The 17,577-nt window shown below is 40.0% G+C and overlaps 1 protein-coding gene across 2 annotated transcripts in view; it reads right to left on the reverse strand.

The window, feature by feature from the left end:
* Positions 1-17,577, reverse strand: part of SNRK (SNF related kinase) — a 58,299-nt gene that overhangs the window by 14,889 nt on the left and 25,833 nt on the right. For both annotated transcript variants that reach the window (XM_019536494.1, XM_019536489.1), the window contains exon 4: positions 375-516. In XM_019536494.1, the coding sequence (XP_019392039.1) occupies positions 375-516 (142 nt within the window). The remainder of the gene's footprint in view (positions 1-374; positions 517-17,577) is intronic.

Consider the following 17,577-nt stretch of genomic DNA (forward strand, 5'->3'; position numbering starts at 1 on the left):
CCACAAGGGCCCTTCCACCAATCAGCGGTGGAGGGGGAGGGAGGGAGAAAAGTGAAAAAAGCAAGATTAAACAAGCCACTGCATAGCACACTTCCACTGCAATTTAGGTAGGTCCCTAGTAATAACTGTGCACTTAATAGATGGTGAGAAAAAAAATTAAAGAAGGTCAACAATTAGAGAAAAGGTCTACATGTTATATCTTATGAGTCAAAGCATGTTTGTCCATCAATAAAATGGTATGGAATTTCAGTTTGGGGAGCTCTAACAAATCAGTGATAAAAATAAAAGGTCAGTCCACCTAAAATAGCCGAGTTGATTAGTAACATCCAACATGCCTATCAATGTTCCACCAAGTTACTTAAAGCTTTACTTACTCTTTACATTCTTTGGACACATGTGATGGCACTGTGTATTTGCAGTCCATTATCATAGTCAGAGTTTCACTGTCATTTGCTTCTTGGAATGGTGGCTGTCCACATACCAACATGAAAAGGATGACCCCCAGGCTCCATACATCTGTAAATAGTAAAATATATTTTCAATTTATTTTCAAGAGCAGAGAAAATTACTGCCAAATTAAAAAATGATTTTTTTCTATCAAAGATTCTAATAATTTTAATCAAGGTTACAATGACACAATCTTTCTAGGCATTATCAGAAGGATACATAATTCCCTTGTAATATAATACAAATGTACCATGCATCTTTTATTGACAGGTTTATGGTTTTGGATAGAAGATCCAAAAGTAGCAACTTAAAGCTACACACAAAAAACATTGGGATGCATAACAATCATAAATAGGTAGTCATTCTGACTTTCAGGTCTTACTACCTTTAATATTAATTTTCAAAGAAAGTTAATTGTTATAGTGTTAAAATGTTTCCGTACTCTTGATTACAATGCAAGTATCAGAAAGTTTCAAGATTTAGTTGTGCTAAGAAAGAAGTTATTTGGAAGCAATTGCTTATCTAAAAAAAATGTCTGGTCTGTTCAGAAGTTCATTAGACTAACACTGGACACGCATCTATATGTATAAAACGAAGTGTATGTCTGTATGTATGTTCATTTCTAAGTTGAGAATGGCTGGTCCCATCTATTCCAAACCTTCCAAAATTACTGAACAACACCCGAGGAAAATTCTAGGCAGGTTATTTTTCACTTGACCTTTGTTGGTGTTTCCAGTGACTGGGATTACTCCACTTGTCAGATCACAAACTGGTACCACTCCATTTTAGATGCAGTGAATTCAGTTCAACTGTCATTTCATAATAATGAAGTGTCTATCTGTATGTTCACTTATAACTTGAGAATGGATGGTCCTATCTACTCTAAGCCTTCCAAAATTTCTGAATACTACCCAAAGAAAATTCAAGGTGGGATATTTTTCACTTGACCCTTTTTGGGGCTTCCAGTGACTATTTAAGGGAACAACGCTTTTCACACAGACAGTTATATGTGGCCTGCTCCAGAGGTGGTATGCGAAGAAGGTTGTGTATACTGGAGCCAATAGGAAACACCATGAAGATGGTTTATAAATAAGTTCTAAATAAAGATCATTCATTTGAAATGTTGCTCCACACTACATATTTAATATGCTGTACTATGTTCTTTAAAAATAAACTATATTTTTTTACCTAAATATGTTGTACTAAGTTCTTGGAAAAGAAACAAAAACTGCAACTACAAAAATAACAACCCAGGCAAAGAATGGATCCTTCCGCTAGTATTATATATACTATAAACTATATACTATACTATACTGTCTCTGTACTTTCCAAAAGATTAGAATGGGACATCATCAATATTTAAATGTTTCTGTACAAGGTGCTGTAACAATTTGAATTTTTAGAAATATGAGGAAGATGGAGAATTAGATTTTATTTTACTTAAAGTTATTATATATTAATGCAATTCACCACTTATAACTGGTAAGCAAATTAAGGATAACCATATTAAATAAAATGTAAAATTTTATGAATTATTTAGGAACAATCAAACATTTAACACAGTTAATATGTATCGATTTCTAATGGATTCCACTCAATTATCACTGGTAGAAAAATGAAATGTTAAAAATTAGTTGCTGTTTCTAGATAAGTTGACAACAAAAGCTTGCAATTAATCATGACGATACACAATCATTTATTTATTGTAGTAAACAATCTATATTGACAAATTTTTAAAAAGCTGAAGCACAAAATGAAGCATGACTAAATTTTCCTGTGTTTATTTATATTCAGCAAAGAGAAGTGAATCATTACAGATAACATAGAGAATGGATGGCAACAAATTATGCATACATGAGTGACGACAGTGCTATAAACCAGGGATCGGCAACCCCTGGCACGTGTGCCAGAGTATGGCACACAAGGCCATTTTCCTCAGCACGCCACAGCCAGGCTGGGTTCTAGGCAGCTGCCACCAGCCACAGAGCCCAGGCTGTTAGCAGCAAGCAGCTGGGAGGCTGCAAGCAGCCCAGGCTGTGGCAGGCAGCAGCTGCCCAGAATGCAGGCCAGCTGCAGCTGGGAGGCTACAAACAGCTGCACTGCACTCCACAGCCCTGGCACCAGCTCTATGGCTCTGCGCCCAGCTCTGGCACATGGCCACGAAGGGACCCAAGTGCAGTGCAACCCTGAGTCCAGTGTAGCTGTTTGCAACCTGCCTGCTGCAGCTGCCCAGAGCCCCAGATGGCTGTGGGAGGCAGCAAACTGCTGCACTGGGTTCCCTGACCTGGCTTTGTAGTGGCATCAGTTGCATGTGCACCTTGGGATGGATGACAGGGGAGGGACCAGAGTTGTGCTGCCTCAAACCCTGTCCCAGCTGTGTGCCCAGAGGCATGCATGAAGCTGCAACCATGGAGTCAATACCAGGGCTGTGGAGCCTGGTGCAGCTGTTTGCAGCCTCCTTGCTGCCTGCCACAGCTGATCCAAGCTCTGGGCAGCTGCAGCAGGCAGTGGACAGGCTACAAAAAGTTGTGCCAGGCTCCATAGTCCCGGCATCAGCAGATACACATGCAGTGCAGCGCATGGTGAGGAGGTGGCTGGGGCAGCGCAATGCTGGCCCCTCCCCTGCCATGTGCCCAGGAGCACGTGTGCAGTTGCTGCCAGTAATGAGGATCAGGCCCCTCACAGCTCCCCTGCCTCTGGCATGCCAAGCCAAAGCATGGGTGGAGATTGCCGACCCCCGCTATCAACCTAAAACTTCCTCCTGTATTCCATTTGCTATTACTTGCTCAATACTTTATATCTACTTGAAGCTAGGGAACAATTATAGTTCTCTCTAATTATGTAAACCATACACATTTATCTATTTCTAAAACAAATAACTCATTTTGCTACTTAGAATCTATTCTTTCTACAGCTCAGCTAAAAAAATAAATCAGCGCAGTTTAGCCTAATTTTCTTTACTTTTCTAATTTATTCCAAGGAATCTACTTTAATTTCCAAGGAATCTTTTGATTTCTGCTACTGCTCAGGCAGAGAGGTCAATCCTGTAGGTATTGAGCACTCAAGCCCCAACTCATGAAAGCATATGAATTCAATGGAGCTACTCACGACCTTAAACTTAAGAATGTGTTTCAATATTTTGCTGAATTAGTGCCAGGATGCTGAATATTTTGGAAGAAAAAAAAATCTGGTAACAGCAGCCTCACTAAAGAGTTCTACAAGGTGGAAAGAAAATTTCTAGGAAAGCTTTCTGTCTCTAAACCTAAACAAGTGGTTCTCTCTCACCACAAAGTTCCAAAACAGTTTGAAAATATTAGCATCCATACTGTTGTTTCCAAAGCAAAACACTGTAACATTTCCATATATGAACAGACTATGTTCACTTAACCTGCTTCATTACAAAAGTCCCATTATTTGGATGCAACTTCAGTGAACTCATGACAAACTTTTCTTTAATTAGCCAACATTACATAAACATCCTGGTTTAGTACATTATCTGCAATCTGGTATCCCAACTAGCATTTTTAGAAAGAAACAAACAGTGTATCTTTTTTCACACAGTAAAAAGTTGTGGCTGCTTTAAGTTGCAAACATTTTAATTCAAAGATTCCACATTGTGTTCATGACAGGACAAACAAGTGTTACTATTCTGTTTGTAATAAGGTAATATCATAGTTTCATAGTTAGTAGGGTTGGAAGGGACCTCAACAGATCATCGAGTCTGACCCCCTGCCATGGCTGGAAAGAATGCTGGGGTCACATGACCCCAGCCAGATGCCTATCCAGCCTTCTCTTAAAGACCCCGAAGGTAGGGGAGAGCACCATCTCCCTTGGAAGCCCATTCCAAATTTTGGCCACCCTTACCGTGAAGAAGTTTTTCCTGATATTTAGCCTAAATCTGCTCTGTCAGTTTGTGACCATTGTTCCTTGTTACGCCAAGAGGCACCCTGGTGAACAGAGCACCTCTGATCCCTTGCTGCGTCCCCCTAATGAATTTGTAGGTGGCCACGAAATTACCATTCACCCGTCTCTTGCAGAGGCTGAAGAAGTCATAGGGCTTGTCCTGTAAGCCCCTAACCATACGAGTGGCTCTCTTCTGGACCCTCTCATGTCTATCAACATCCTTCTTGAAGTACGACATCCAAAACTGGATGCAGTACTCCAACTGTAATCTGACCAATGCCACATAGTGGGGAAGTATCACCTCCTTCGATCTCTGTCATGCATCTGCTGATGCATGATAAAGTGCGGTTAGCTTTGCTGATGATTTCATCACACTGCCGACTCATGTTCATCTTGGAGTTCACTATGACTCCGAGATCCCTTTCCACTTCCGTGCTGCTGAGAGGGTCACTTCCCAGCCAGTATGTGTGCTGGATATTTTTGTGCCCTAGGTGCAGAACTATCTACTGACTGGTTACAAAATCTACATCTAAAGGATGTGTTTCTTTTGAGGAGACAAAAGACAAAAGAAATCCAGCTTAACACAAAAATGCTCTGGAACCAAGGATACACATCAGAGCAGGTATGATTTAACAATGTAAAAAAATAGAGTTCGGTAACATTTATTACATGTAGGAATTTATACCAGATCTTGAAATGTTTTAGTTATGGTAAGGCAGGGGTGTCAAATTCATTTGACCCTATGGTATGGATCCAGAAAGCAAAGCTTTTATGGGTCAGAAAAGGCACCTCGACAGCAAACAAGCGGCAGTAGTAACCCCCTGGCGCCACCAACACAGTGGCTCTAGCAGCCGTGGGGGTTAATGCTGCCACAGCTCACACCACAATGACAGAACTGCATCCCTGGTAGAGAATTCAACCTGAAAATTCAGCAGTTGGGTGAGCAGCTGCCCTTATGGCTATTAGAGCCACTGTGTCAGTGTGCCCAGCACCTAGCAAGTTAACATGGCTGCACAGCTGCTTTCTCCATAGAGATCTCAATCCAGAATTTCACTGATGCTGTTAACTACTCTAGGTGCTGGACATGCTGACACAGCAGCCAACTGCAGAGGTTAATGATTGCTTGCCCCAACATCAAATTTTCAACCCTGTGGGTTGTATCCAGCAGTGGACCTTCTGGATCCCAAGAAGCCCTGTGGGCTGGATGACCTGCTTCTGCAGGCCAGATATTTGACACCATTGCACTGAGGGAAAACTGAAGGGCCTACAATTCTTGTCCTAAAGAAAGTAGTCTTTTCACTGCCAGCAATGCCCTGTATTATTAGGCATTGACCTAATATTTCATTCGCTTTCCAAATAAAGGCCATTTATCTATGTAAAAGGTAGCCACTGTCTAAGAATTTAATCTTTTTTCCCCCCCCATCAACTAGATATTGCACTTCATGTACACAGCCTTTAACTGATAAAAAATTAAAAGGGTTTTTTAATACCATCACATGAAAAACCAAGGCAAACTCTTGATCACAGTATGACTTCAATGAAGCACTGACCTACAAGCATAGATTTATAGCACTACATACTTCTGTATTGTTACTAACTAAAGAGCCCATCACTTACACATATGCACAACACAACAAGTTCAACAAAGATCAAAAAAGGTACTGGAAGGCTTTTTGTTTGAATTTTTTATATTGTCTAGATATTTTTACCTTCTCTGAAATTCTGCAGCTACAGTGATTCTGTGCTATCAACGTTCAGAATTTAAAGTATTGTGAACATTATTAACTGTGATGTATTATGAAATAATCTATGCCACTACTAGAATCTCCTTAAAAACTATTTTGTTAGCCTGGTTTTTGTAACACCATGTACTAGAGCAGTCAGGAAATCACTGTGGGTAAAAATAGACACATTTTTTAAAACAGAACCTATTTCTGTGGTTGAAGAGACAGAACACTTCAGCCTCTTTGCTCTTCATATCTCATACTACAGCTACTAGCAAAACGATTCAGGCATGAGTCTGAGCCGGTGTACAATTTAGCTTCAGTGGGACTTACAGAGTTTGCTGGTAACTAGAAACAGCGGTGAAACAAATTACACGCTGAAAAGACAAATACTAAGCAGACAGTATTGCTCACTGCAAGGTGCACCACAGTCCTTTCCTTCAACAGTACTAGGAACTCAAAAGATTGACACAGCAGGGCCTTTTGAGAGAAAATAAAGCATCAACAGAAAGATCTCACATATAAGGGATTATGGCTGCAAAAGAATATATAAATCTCATACTGGCCCCTGAAAAGAAGGGAAGTTGAAAGAACTGGCATTAAAAACAACAGAGAACAAATCAATAAGCAAAGATCTTAGCACATGAGATCTTTGAAAAGCAAACTTCCTATTCCACGTGGAAGAAGCATGAGTTTGAAAGCTCCCCTTAAGAGAGGCCTCTCTTTGTGATGGTAGTAGATGAACTAACTAGCAATTTCTTCTTAAGATGGTTACTCTTACCTAACTTCTCCAGACAGACCATACCTGACCCAATGAAAAGAAGTGACAAGTTGGCCAACAAACACTTTCTTAAAACCTTTTAAATACTGTTTTCTTTTTCACTGGAATCTTGAAGTGACCTTCATTTCAAAACAGAAAAATTTCAATCAGTTGGACCAAGAAGCCAAAGTTTTACTTAAGAAAAAAAGAAAAGGAAAAAAAAATGGCAGCAAGAATGGGATAGGGGGCTAAGAAACTGGAGTGAAGCTCAGGATTCCTGGTTTACATTTCCAGCTCAGTCATAGACTTTGAGTGACCCCTGGCAAACACTTACCATATCCAATGTATTTGAGTGCTTTTTCCAATGATGCAAGCTTCATTTTTTCAGGTATTGAGAAATTAATAAAGACTCGTTCACATCTATGCAATCAGACCCTAGTTCCACTCAGGCTTTCAATGGTGAAACACTAAGCTCTAGTAATTAATGTAAATTTTGCCAAAAAATCATATGCTATATTTTCACATTCTATTGAAGTTTAAATTAAAATTATGAATGGGATCAATTTCAAGGTCAAAGTCGGGAGTTACAGGCAGTTGGAAAAAAAAAGTCTGTAAATTAGGTAATAAGTTTTTTCATCTGCATTTAGATGTTTGCCAGTGTTTTTCTGGTGTTCATTTATAATCAATGAAATAACATGCTTCTACAGAAGTCAAAGAATCAGTGTTGTTCAGGCAACAATAAAGTGGCTATGAACAAAAGAAAAATACCAACTGGGTCACCTTCTCAACAAAAGGACAGGACTGGTGCTTATGAGTACTTCTAGCTGAGGGTTAACTAAGTGGTGGGAATGCCATTATGTTTCTTACTAGAATATTCAACAGTAAAACACCTGACTGAAGGTCTTCCTTTATTTGCCCCCAGTATAATACACTGTCCTTCCTTAGCAGGGCTTACTGGATAGAAAAGAGTGGTGCGACAGCACAGCGAAAACAAAAACAAAAAGTTTATTTTAGGCATTGTGACCCCACAGGTTTAAACACCTCACTCAAGCCACACTAAAAGTACATCGTCTCAAAACAGTTAAGTGATCTAAAACTGTATTTGCTGCCCATACCAAGTGCTGTGTAAAAAAAGATAGTGTGTGAAGGAAGTGGTAATGAAAGAAAACAAGAAGCGTTAAAGAATGCCTGGAGTAACTTCATAGTCATTGCAGAAACACTTTAAAAATAGATAATGGAAGAATTACTACACAAAACTGAGTTATTTACTGACATTTTAAATTGCCTCAACTAGTCAAGGATCAGTAAATAAACTCAAAATCTAACAAGATGCCCTAATGAAGTACTCCCTTTCCCACCCAGCCTAGGAAAGTATCTAAAATCCATACCGTTCCCATGTTTTATATAACACTGAACACCTTGGTAGAATATTTACTGAGTATATGGTAAAACTCACTGCTGGAAATATTTAGAGATTTTAAAGTCAGCCACCTACAGTGATATGGTCACCATTAGCTATATACAACACCTTCTCCCACCCCTTCACCCCCCTCAAAAAAAAAGGCTTTAAAAAGGGTGGAAAAACCTGACTTCATTACTAGAACTCACAACCTAAAATTCTTGAACAGGAGAACTGCTAACAATATAAAAATCTATGAAATATTAAATTAACAAGCTTTTCTGTTCCACTACTACACTTCATAGCCATCTTCTTACAGAAGTTTGCAGTTACATATGGCATAGTTCATCACACAATCTTACTCTTTCAAGAGTGACAGATGCTTATTTTACTACTGCTTTGTTACACTATTATGGTTACAGAAAGCACATTGTGTAGTTTTGATAGAAACCAATGTGCATCACTAACAAAAATTTCCCCTACCCCAAAATGTGCATTTTCAGGAATGATCTCTTTGGCTGCCTCCAAGTTAGATGCCTAAGAATCTGTGCATATCTGTGGCCATCTATCGTTCCTCTCCTTTTTAGCCATCCAGAAAGATTTCCAAAATCTTCAGGTAAGTTTATTTATTAAAAAAAACAAAACAACTTTTGTTAAACTTTATGCACATCAGTGAATTGTAATGATCAATAACAGAGATTCTGAGATAAGAGATGTACAGCAAACAGAACACAACAGGAACAAGCTACGTAACAAGAAAACTAAAGAGGCAGGCAGACTCTTTTTACAAAAGAGTGCACAGAGCATGGAAGTAGATGGAATGTGATTGGCATCATGTATCCTTGGCCCTAGTGATTTACGCTGAGCCCAGAGGAGCTCATTTTGAATCAGTTTGTTCTGGAAACTGTAAAGTAGGGGGCAGGCTGGGAAGGACAAAAAAATTGCATTTAGATGTGCCTGAATTCCTAAAAGGATTAATACCATAACTTTAACAGACATAAATAGTAACATTTTATAGTCAAAGCTCTTACAATCCAAAAATACAACTCATATTCTGGTTCTATCAGGGAAATACCAAACATGTACCATATTGTATATCAGTGGAAAATGGGAACATGTAGATTGCTTTTAAATGGTGTCTGGCAAGAAGTCAAGCAGCCAATTGAACATTTGATCCAACGATTTAGAAAGAACAAGAAATGGTGAAGTTAATGTGTGAGATAGCACTTGGGGTTTTTTGCAGCACAGAAAAAAGCTGTGCTGGAGTACAGGGGCGCACAGTCCACTCTGATGATAAAAATAGAGTAGGAATAAACAAATGAAATATTTATATAAACTGATTTAGGAAAGTCATAGATGCAGTGTTCAAACAGCATGTGAGACTATGGTACTGTAAACACAAACTGTACAAATGCTTTCGCTGGTACAACTTACATGAATTCAGCAAGTAAATAAAACTACTCTGAGAAAAAACACTTTTCTTCTGATTAAAGTGCACCCAGAAATCATACTAAGATTTCTGGCAGTATGTGTCATTATGAACATCTCATTTGACAGAATACATTGCAATTCCTCATTACAGAAGAAGTATACGGTTTAGTGGTTTCTCACATTTTTCCATCAACAAGTATCTAAAGTGTACACACTGTTACAGTTCAGAATACTGAAATAATCTACAACTCTTAGACCTATGACGTGCCTAAACCAATGTCAAAAGTACCAGATGAGCAACACTGTTCCCTAAACCTAGGTAGCTTTACCCAATCCAGTGCAGTTATCACTGGAAAAGTCATTGGGAAAACTACACCATTATGTGTTACATAAGTTTAGTTGTAGTATGCCCACCTCTATCGCAGGCCAACTGTCTGTGGCAAGCAAGAAAGCAAGCAACCATTTAACAATTATCTTACCACCTAAGCCACAGGATAGCTTCAGATCTGCTGCTCCTCATTCTGGGGCATAAAAACAATGCAATCTCACTGTGCTCATCTCATCATGGCCCACTATAATTCTGCAGTCTTCTGAACAATGATGTACAAAACAGATCTTATATTTACATTAGATGTGCAATGACTTGACATAATTCAGTCATCTGTTTCACCAGATATTCACTATCAGGCCCCCTGTAGACATTCAGGTAAAGGCAAGATAGGATCTGATGCACAATCCACACAAAATGCTATATGTACATGGCAGGAAGCATGATTCTGGGATCCAGCATCAGATCCTATCACACCTTATTGTTGGAACACATGGAGCCCAGGATCACCATCTAGGACTCCCCCTGTACCAGCAAGTACCGAGCTCCAGCAGCTGCAAGTCCCGTACCCAATGTGTTAGTGCCTCACATCTGCAGACTGAATCCCACAACTGCAGACTCCTCCGGGTCCCAGCAGCACCCCAATGTAGGCCAGAATCCACAGCTATGGTACTCTCAGTCCCAGAAGCTGTGGGGAGCTGCCAGGGCCTCTGCTCAGCTGTGGGACTCCAAGCCTCAGGGCAGACCCTGTTACATGTGTAAATTAAACCATTTATAAAGTTACTACATATTTTCCAGCAATAGCTTTGTAGCTGAGTGGACTTTAAGGGGCCACAGTTAATTTGCCTGTGTAGCCAGCCCAACTTAATTGCTCAGTTAACCCTGTAATTGTTTGATACATGTAACACGTAGAAAGGCCTCAGAGACATCTATAAAGAGTTTATTTTAAAATGTTCCTGAATGCCACACCAATCAGCTGAATTTAATATATGCATACTTTCATTTTTAAAAATTTACTTTAAGTTATTAGCCTCCATCCCGTTTCACTGTTAAAGCTTCAGACATGGGAAACTTTAATTAAAAATGGAGAAGCCATTTGCTTAAGTATACTGAAAAAAGCCCCCCACAAACCAACACTACCATTCAGCCCATTTCTGAGTTAGAAAAGGACTTTTTTTTTTTTTTTGGTTGTTTGAAAATCTTGGTTTTAATTTTCAATCTTAGTTTCCTGGACTTAGTTACCTAAATGCACTTTAGGTTTGAGTAACTGGTCTAGCTGCTCTAAATGGACTTACAGCCCTAAAAGAGACATGTAAGTTTGGAAAGTAGACTTATAATACTTGCATAACCCAAAGAACTGAGTTTTAGAAACTGAGGCCTTCTAGGTGACTAGTTCTCACTTACAAAGAGTTTCTCATGCCACCTTACAAAGTGAAAGAAAATAAAGTTGTACATGTAATAAATTTCAAAATAATGACTCATACTAATTATGGAACAAATCTCAATAATATATTATTACATGTCTGTGGTTTTGCATTGCTTTTTTGGGGGAAAAATGTGTAACTAAGTTCCCAACCTGCTAAATCATACCACAAAAATGAGTGGGGAAAAAGATGAAAATGCAAATCTTTTGTTTTTCTCATCACCCTCCACCTGATTTAGACTACATTTAATGTAATGATAAGCATTTGCAAATCTGTAAGTCCTATCATTATCCATAATAGTACCTCTTTAGATGAAAAGTAGCCACAGGCCAGTTTCCTTTGAGAAGATAAATCAGTAAGGCAGAATCAGAGTGGATGTTTAGTAGTATGTTTATTTTCTGAGTATACACAAGGTTCGCTTTTCCTAAACATCAGTATACACAAAACGTCATGCAAGTAGCTCCTTTCTGTAGAAGTTTCAAATTGGGCACATCAGTCCTGTCCCATGAAGTAATTATCTTTTAAACAATTCTTCTTTGGGTCTTCATTAGCAAAAAAAGAAGGACTTTTATCTCATTAGCTAAAAGTGTTTCTTTGGTGTAGAGTTAACTGAAGGGATTAGTGCTCAGGTGTGACCAGGCACAATGTAAGATATATGTTACTATACCCTCAGTCCCTGGCATGATCTGCATCTGGTGATTTAATCCACAAACCTTTGTGATGCAGTAAGGTAAACCTCACAATTTTGTCCAGCTACTTACAGGAGAACGTGTCCATGTTTTTGAGTACAGAGGAGTAGTTCTGGGAGGACACTTTTGCATATTAGCACTTCAGTGATTTACCACATAACTTCAATGCAAAGTGAGCAGGTTATCATCTGATGAAAAACCTTATTCAGGCCAACCATCCTGGGGAGACAACTGTGTATGTGGTGTGGTAGGGGATTAAGGGCAACAAGAAAATAAAATCTTGAGATAATTCTGAGATGTGCTTTTTAAATTGAGGTAGTTTATTTGAGTCAACTAATCCAGGTAAAATCAGAGTGAAAGCCATTTGTAATGTTCATGCAACAGATAAAGGCTGTAAACCCAGAGGTTTTTTGACAGTGAAAGCAGCCTAACCTTGTTTATTCCACATTCTCCCTCCGGATGCATGGGTTTGCCCACCTGGCTTCTTCCTTTGTATCCAGCTGTTCTGAACCACAAAGCTTTACCTGGGTCACACTGCTCTTGGGTGTGACAAGTTGGCAACATGTCTGTGTCAAATTAGGAACACCATTTTGTTTTGTAAACTTTTTCTTACTGTCAACTTCATTATGACCCTTACTCAGATTGTACTGTAACTCCTATGTTAGATTATGATATCCAGTTTGTGATGACAATTACCCTGATTTTGACAGGGTCAGCCTACCCTATGCTTCCTTGCTCCTGCTAGCAGCTGAGACATCTCAAAGAAGGCTAACAATGAGGAGAACATGAAAGGCAGCCCAGCCTAAAGACATGGACCTAATAAAAAAACCTCATAGAAGGAATGAGATCATGTTACAGTGGCACTGAGGATTTGTTGTTTTTCTGCAACTGTGTGCTTTGTTGTAAGCGAAGCATCTGTAGTTCAGAAGTTATTTTGCTAAACTTGTGTTCTCTGCTTTCATGCTGCAATTTATCTGAGCAGATCAATTAGCAACTCCAGAACTCCCACAGCCAGGTGGAGTCTGGATAAATGCATCAAAGCAACTAGGTCTCAGGATGGCTAAGGTATTCACATCAGTGCCCAGACTCTAGGGCAGTAGTTCTCAACCTTTTTGGACTCAAAGCACTTTTCCACAAGTCTTGGGACTGAGGCACACTCAATTTTAAAAACATATTTATATATAATAGTGTTTATCTCCTTGCAGAGAGACTGGGGGATTGTTCAGGCAGGGACAAGCCTAAGTCTACATTTATCGACTTAGTTTGTCTGCTCATCTCAGTCATCACTTCTTTGTACCTTGCAGTACCTTTTAAAGGAGCTGGGAAAACCTCAGGATGCCCTGGAATCCTGGCTGAGACTCACAGCTCTCAGGACTCCTTGCTTAAGAAGGGTCATTTACAAGACCAGATAAGTATACTGGGCCATCTTGAGACAACACTAGAGTACAACAAAGGAGAATATTGGCCCATAATGTCAAAACCGTTCATTTTACTGAGGCCTGTGACAATCTATGCCTTCAAGATTCATGATGGCAAGATGGGGTGTGCGAACCGGGCCACATTCAATTCGGATTCAGCCCGAATTGGGGGACAGTGATTTGATTTGCTGATTGCAATCACCGTCCCAATTCAATTCAGCTGAATCCGAATCTGAAGATTCACTTCTGATTTGGAGAATCAGCGAATTGGCCACAGACATAGCTTTATATGTTTTTTCAACTTACCTCAAGGTACCAGGCATGGTGCATGAACACTGAGATGATGGGGCGGATGAAGTGTCCCACAGGAGCATGGAGAGAGATGGGGGGGGGGCATGTGCTCAGCAGCAGACCTGGAAATCGACTGGAAGTACTTCTGGTCCACTTCCAGGCCCACCACCAAGTGCGGGGTGAGCCCTCCACCCCGCCTTGGCGACTGGCTGTGGGGGGACCCCAGTTACCCCCCAAACCAGGGAGGCACCAGTTGCCAAGCCGGGGGGGGCGGGGTCCCCCACAAGCTCTGTGATGGATCAAGATGAGAACCAGAAGTGCTTCTGGTTCACTTCTGGGTCTGCCAACAAGGATACTGGGGACCCCTCGTACTCCCGTGGGAGGGTCCATTGTGCCCCACCATCTCAGCATTCACGAGCTGCCTGGTATCTTGAGGTATGTAGAAAAACCATAAAGCTGTTTCTATGGCCAAATTGGCAAATCTCTCTGAATTGAATTGAAGGCTTCCGATTCAATTCAAACAGATTAATGGGTGTCCTGATTCGATTTGGATTCAGAGATTCGGCCACCGAATTGGACCAAATCTCCTCCCAATCAAATCAGCAACAGAAGCTTTGCATAGCCCTAATGGCAAGCTATTAACATTGTTCACTACAGCAATAATACTGTACATACAAGACTCAGTCCTGATCTCACTGATGTGCAACTCCCACTAAAGTTAACTGGTATTCTACAAAAAACAAAAGAGTAGAACTACAACTGTAATATACTAGTTTTATGTTAAAAAACTAGTTTCTTGCTTGGGAACCTTTGATTCTCTGTAGAACTGAAACAAGACTCTTGAAGCTTAAAATCTGTTAGGTGTAATTTGTAGCATTTGATAAATACCGTAACTTTGCCTGCTGCTAATTAACCCTAACGATAAATCATTTAAAAGCCCATTAAAAATACTAAGAACTGGGTTTCAACTCCCCATAATTCCATCTAATTGGTTAGTGTTCCAATACCAGGAATCATATATTGATTTCTTTTTTTGGTTCTTCTAGTGGAACAGGTTTGAAAAGAAAGACAATTATGTAAAACTTAGAAATGGGATGCATGAAAATTAGGTCTAGGATTATCTTATTGAGGCCCTTGAAAGTCATCCGTTTTAATTATCAACTAAGAAGCAAAATTCAACTTCCTGCTTGCCATTGGACACCTTTGAGGTAAACAGACTGGTTCCAACTTTTATTCAAGCCTAATTTGCATAAAACAAACTTTTCCACCCAGAAGAACTTATACCATCCTCCAGTTCTCCTGGGCAATACAAAGTTTCATTTCTACCTGGGAAAAATTTTACAATCTTTGCATTCTCTTTTGCTTGAGGAAGGGTGTATGAGCCCAAAAGATTGCAGATATTTTATATATATATATTTTTTGCAACTATCTAATAGAAGAGATCACCTCTACCACAAGACTTCTGACTGCAATTGTCAACTAATGCAATTACATGTTGTTTGCAACATCATGGACGTACCGAGTGCATACTGCTCACTATGCTGTTACCTTCCAACAGTCAGTCATCTTTAAACTTTTGCCTCTTTCACACCCAAACTGCTCACTCCCTCAAATTGCCAGGTTTTTAGTCACACTGTTGACACTGTAATTTTCTTCTCTGACATGTCAGACTACTGATGGAAAGGAATGAGAATATGTAGCACACAGAACTTAGCAGCAATAGCATAGACTGCTCCTTTCCTCTTAGCCCCTGCAACCAGCTGGCTTTTACAGTTTTGCCTACAACAGTGCAAACCCCTAGCCCAAATTTTTTGAACACAGCTGGAAGTCCCAACCCTCACTCTGAGAAGCTATAATTGGGGACCTACCTAAACTGCAGTGAGACGAAGGGTTTTTTTGTGGCCTGCTCTTGGCATGCAGAGCCAATTTCACCGGAATTTGGCAGTGGCCTCACTGCCCGCCACCCTCCAGCTCTGACTGGCAGAGAAGCCCAACCCCTCAGCACCGACTGGCAGAGAGGCCTGGTGGGTAGAAAAGACGATAGGGAAGCCACCATGTTGTCTGCTGCCTTCCCCTCCTGGCAGCAAGGACCATGGGCTCCAACTGGGAAACCAGCATTTTATTTTTATTGAGGTTGGTTTTTTTGTTGGTTTCAGAGACAATCTGCAAAACCTATCTATAATGCAAGGGATAAGAGTTCTGCATTTTGAACACAGAATTAAGAAAGCATGCATTTGTTCCACAGACCTACAAATTTTTTAACTCCTCTCAGATATTAGTTAAGATCACTGGAGAAAAAGTTACTTATGCAGAGTGAACCCTTTCCTCAGAAATGGATGCAAGAGGAAATATGATGTATACCAAGACTGCCCTTTTGATGCTTACTGAATGGACTCAAGCTACAAGATTAGAGTTACACTGACTTCAGAAGGGGAGGTCCGTAGTATTCCCACACGGGCCAACGCGCAGCAAGATAATCCTGAGACAAACACAGGGAAGGTTTTAGAATGTGATTTGGCTTCTAGAACTAAGGGCCGCTATCCTAAACATTCCCATATCTACTTCTCTTAGTAATGAGGGCAGAGGTAAAGGTTTAAATTGTTAGCCAACTGAAAGCATTTGAAACAACTTGGCATATTTGTAATTCCATTTTAAAATGTTGATTGAGAAAGGGTTGTTCAAGCAGGACTCTTGTAACCATGACAACCAGGGCAGTGTACATGCAACTTCCTTACATAACATGAAGTCACTACCATGGAAACCAAGCTACGTCATTAGCTGTCCATGCCATCCCTGCCTCAAACCAAGTGAGCATCAGAGAGCAGTCAAGCACATCTGTTATATTTAAGCCACAGACTACACAGAATATTCATATTCATAAACCTAGCATAGAACTCCAGCCACTGATTTAAAGCAACTCAAAACATGTATTCCATTCTAAGAACCCGAGTCAAGCTCAACAAACCCGAGAAAGTGACAATTTTTTACTTTGTAAGCTGCTTTTTCTGCTTGAGTTTCTGTCATTCTTCAAAAGTTGCACAGCTCTACACAGTACACATCTTCCACAATAATCAAGGACAATACATGCTATATTAATTTACTATGGTTCCAGTGTATTATTTTGTGTATTTTGCTAGCATAATTGAGAAGCGTGGTACACAGGAATGCAAATATATTCATGTTTCCTAGTCATTCCTAAATTGTCTAAGCAGAATATTTTTATTTTATTCTTTATAATCGATTAAATCAGTCAGTAACCCAACCTGTGGCTGGTAGCAACAGAAAGATTAGACCCAGATCCAAAAAAAAAAAACAACCCAAAAAATCCACTGCAGAGGAAGCCCCACAGCCCTTAAGTTCAAAACCTTGGCTTCCTATACAATTCAAAAAGGGGCTTGTCCCAGACTTGAACCCATAAAGACAGCACACAACTATCTCTGGCAGTGTAAGTTAACAGAGAAACAGTCATAAATCCCTTCCTCCTTACAGGGGACTGAGGACCCTAAACTAGCACCACAAGAAGGTGCATCTTCCACTTGGGATTCACAGGCCTAAGCCATCTCTTTGCCAGGCCCTCAACAAGCCAGGCACTCAAGCCCCGCCCTCTTTTTTTCCAAAATACATTCTTCTAAAGAAGAGCAAAAGAAATAGTTCCTTTTGTACAATGGAGCATCACTGAGCAGTTCACCAAGGATTAGCAAAGCCAAGTTCAATTCCTTCCACTTGAAGGTTTCAGGAGTCCCACATGCCTGCCTGAGGTAGC

Source organism: Crocodylus porosus, unplaced genomic scaffold, assembly GCF_001723895.1.
Source record: "Crocodylus porosus isolate Cpor-Errol unplaced genomic scaffold, CroPor_comp1, whole genome shotgun sequence".
Taxonomy (NCBI): Eukaryota; Metazoa; Chordata; order Crocodylia; family Crocodylidae; genus Crocodylus; species Crocodylus porosus.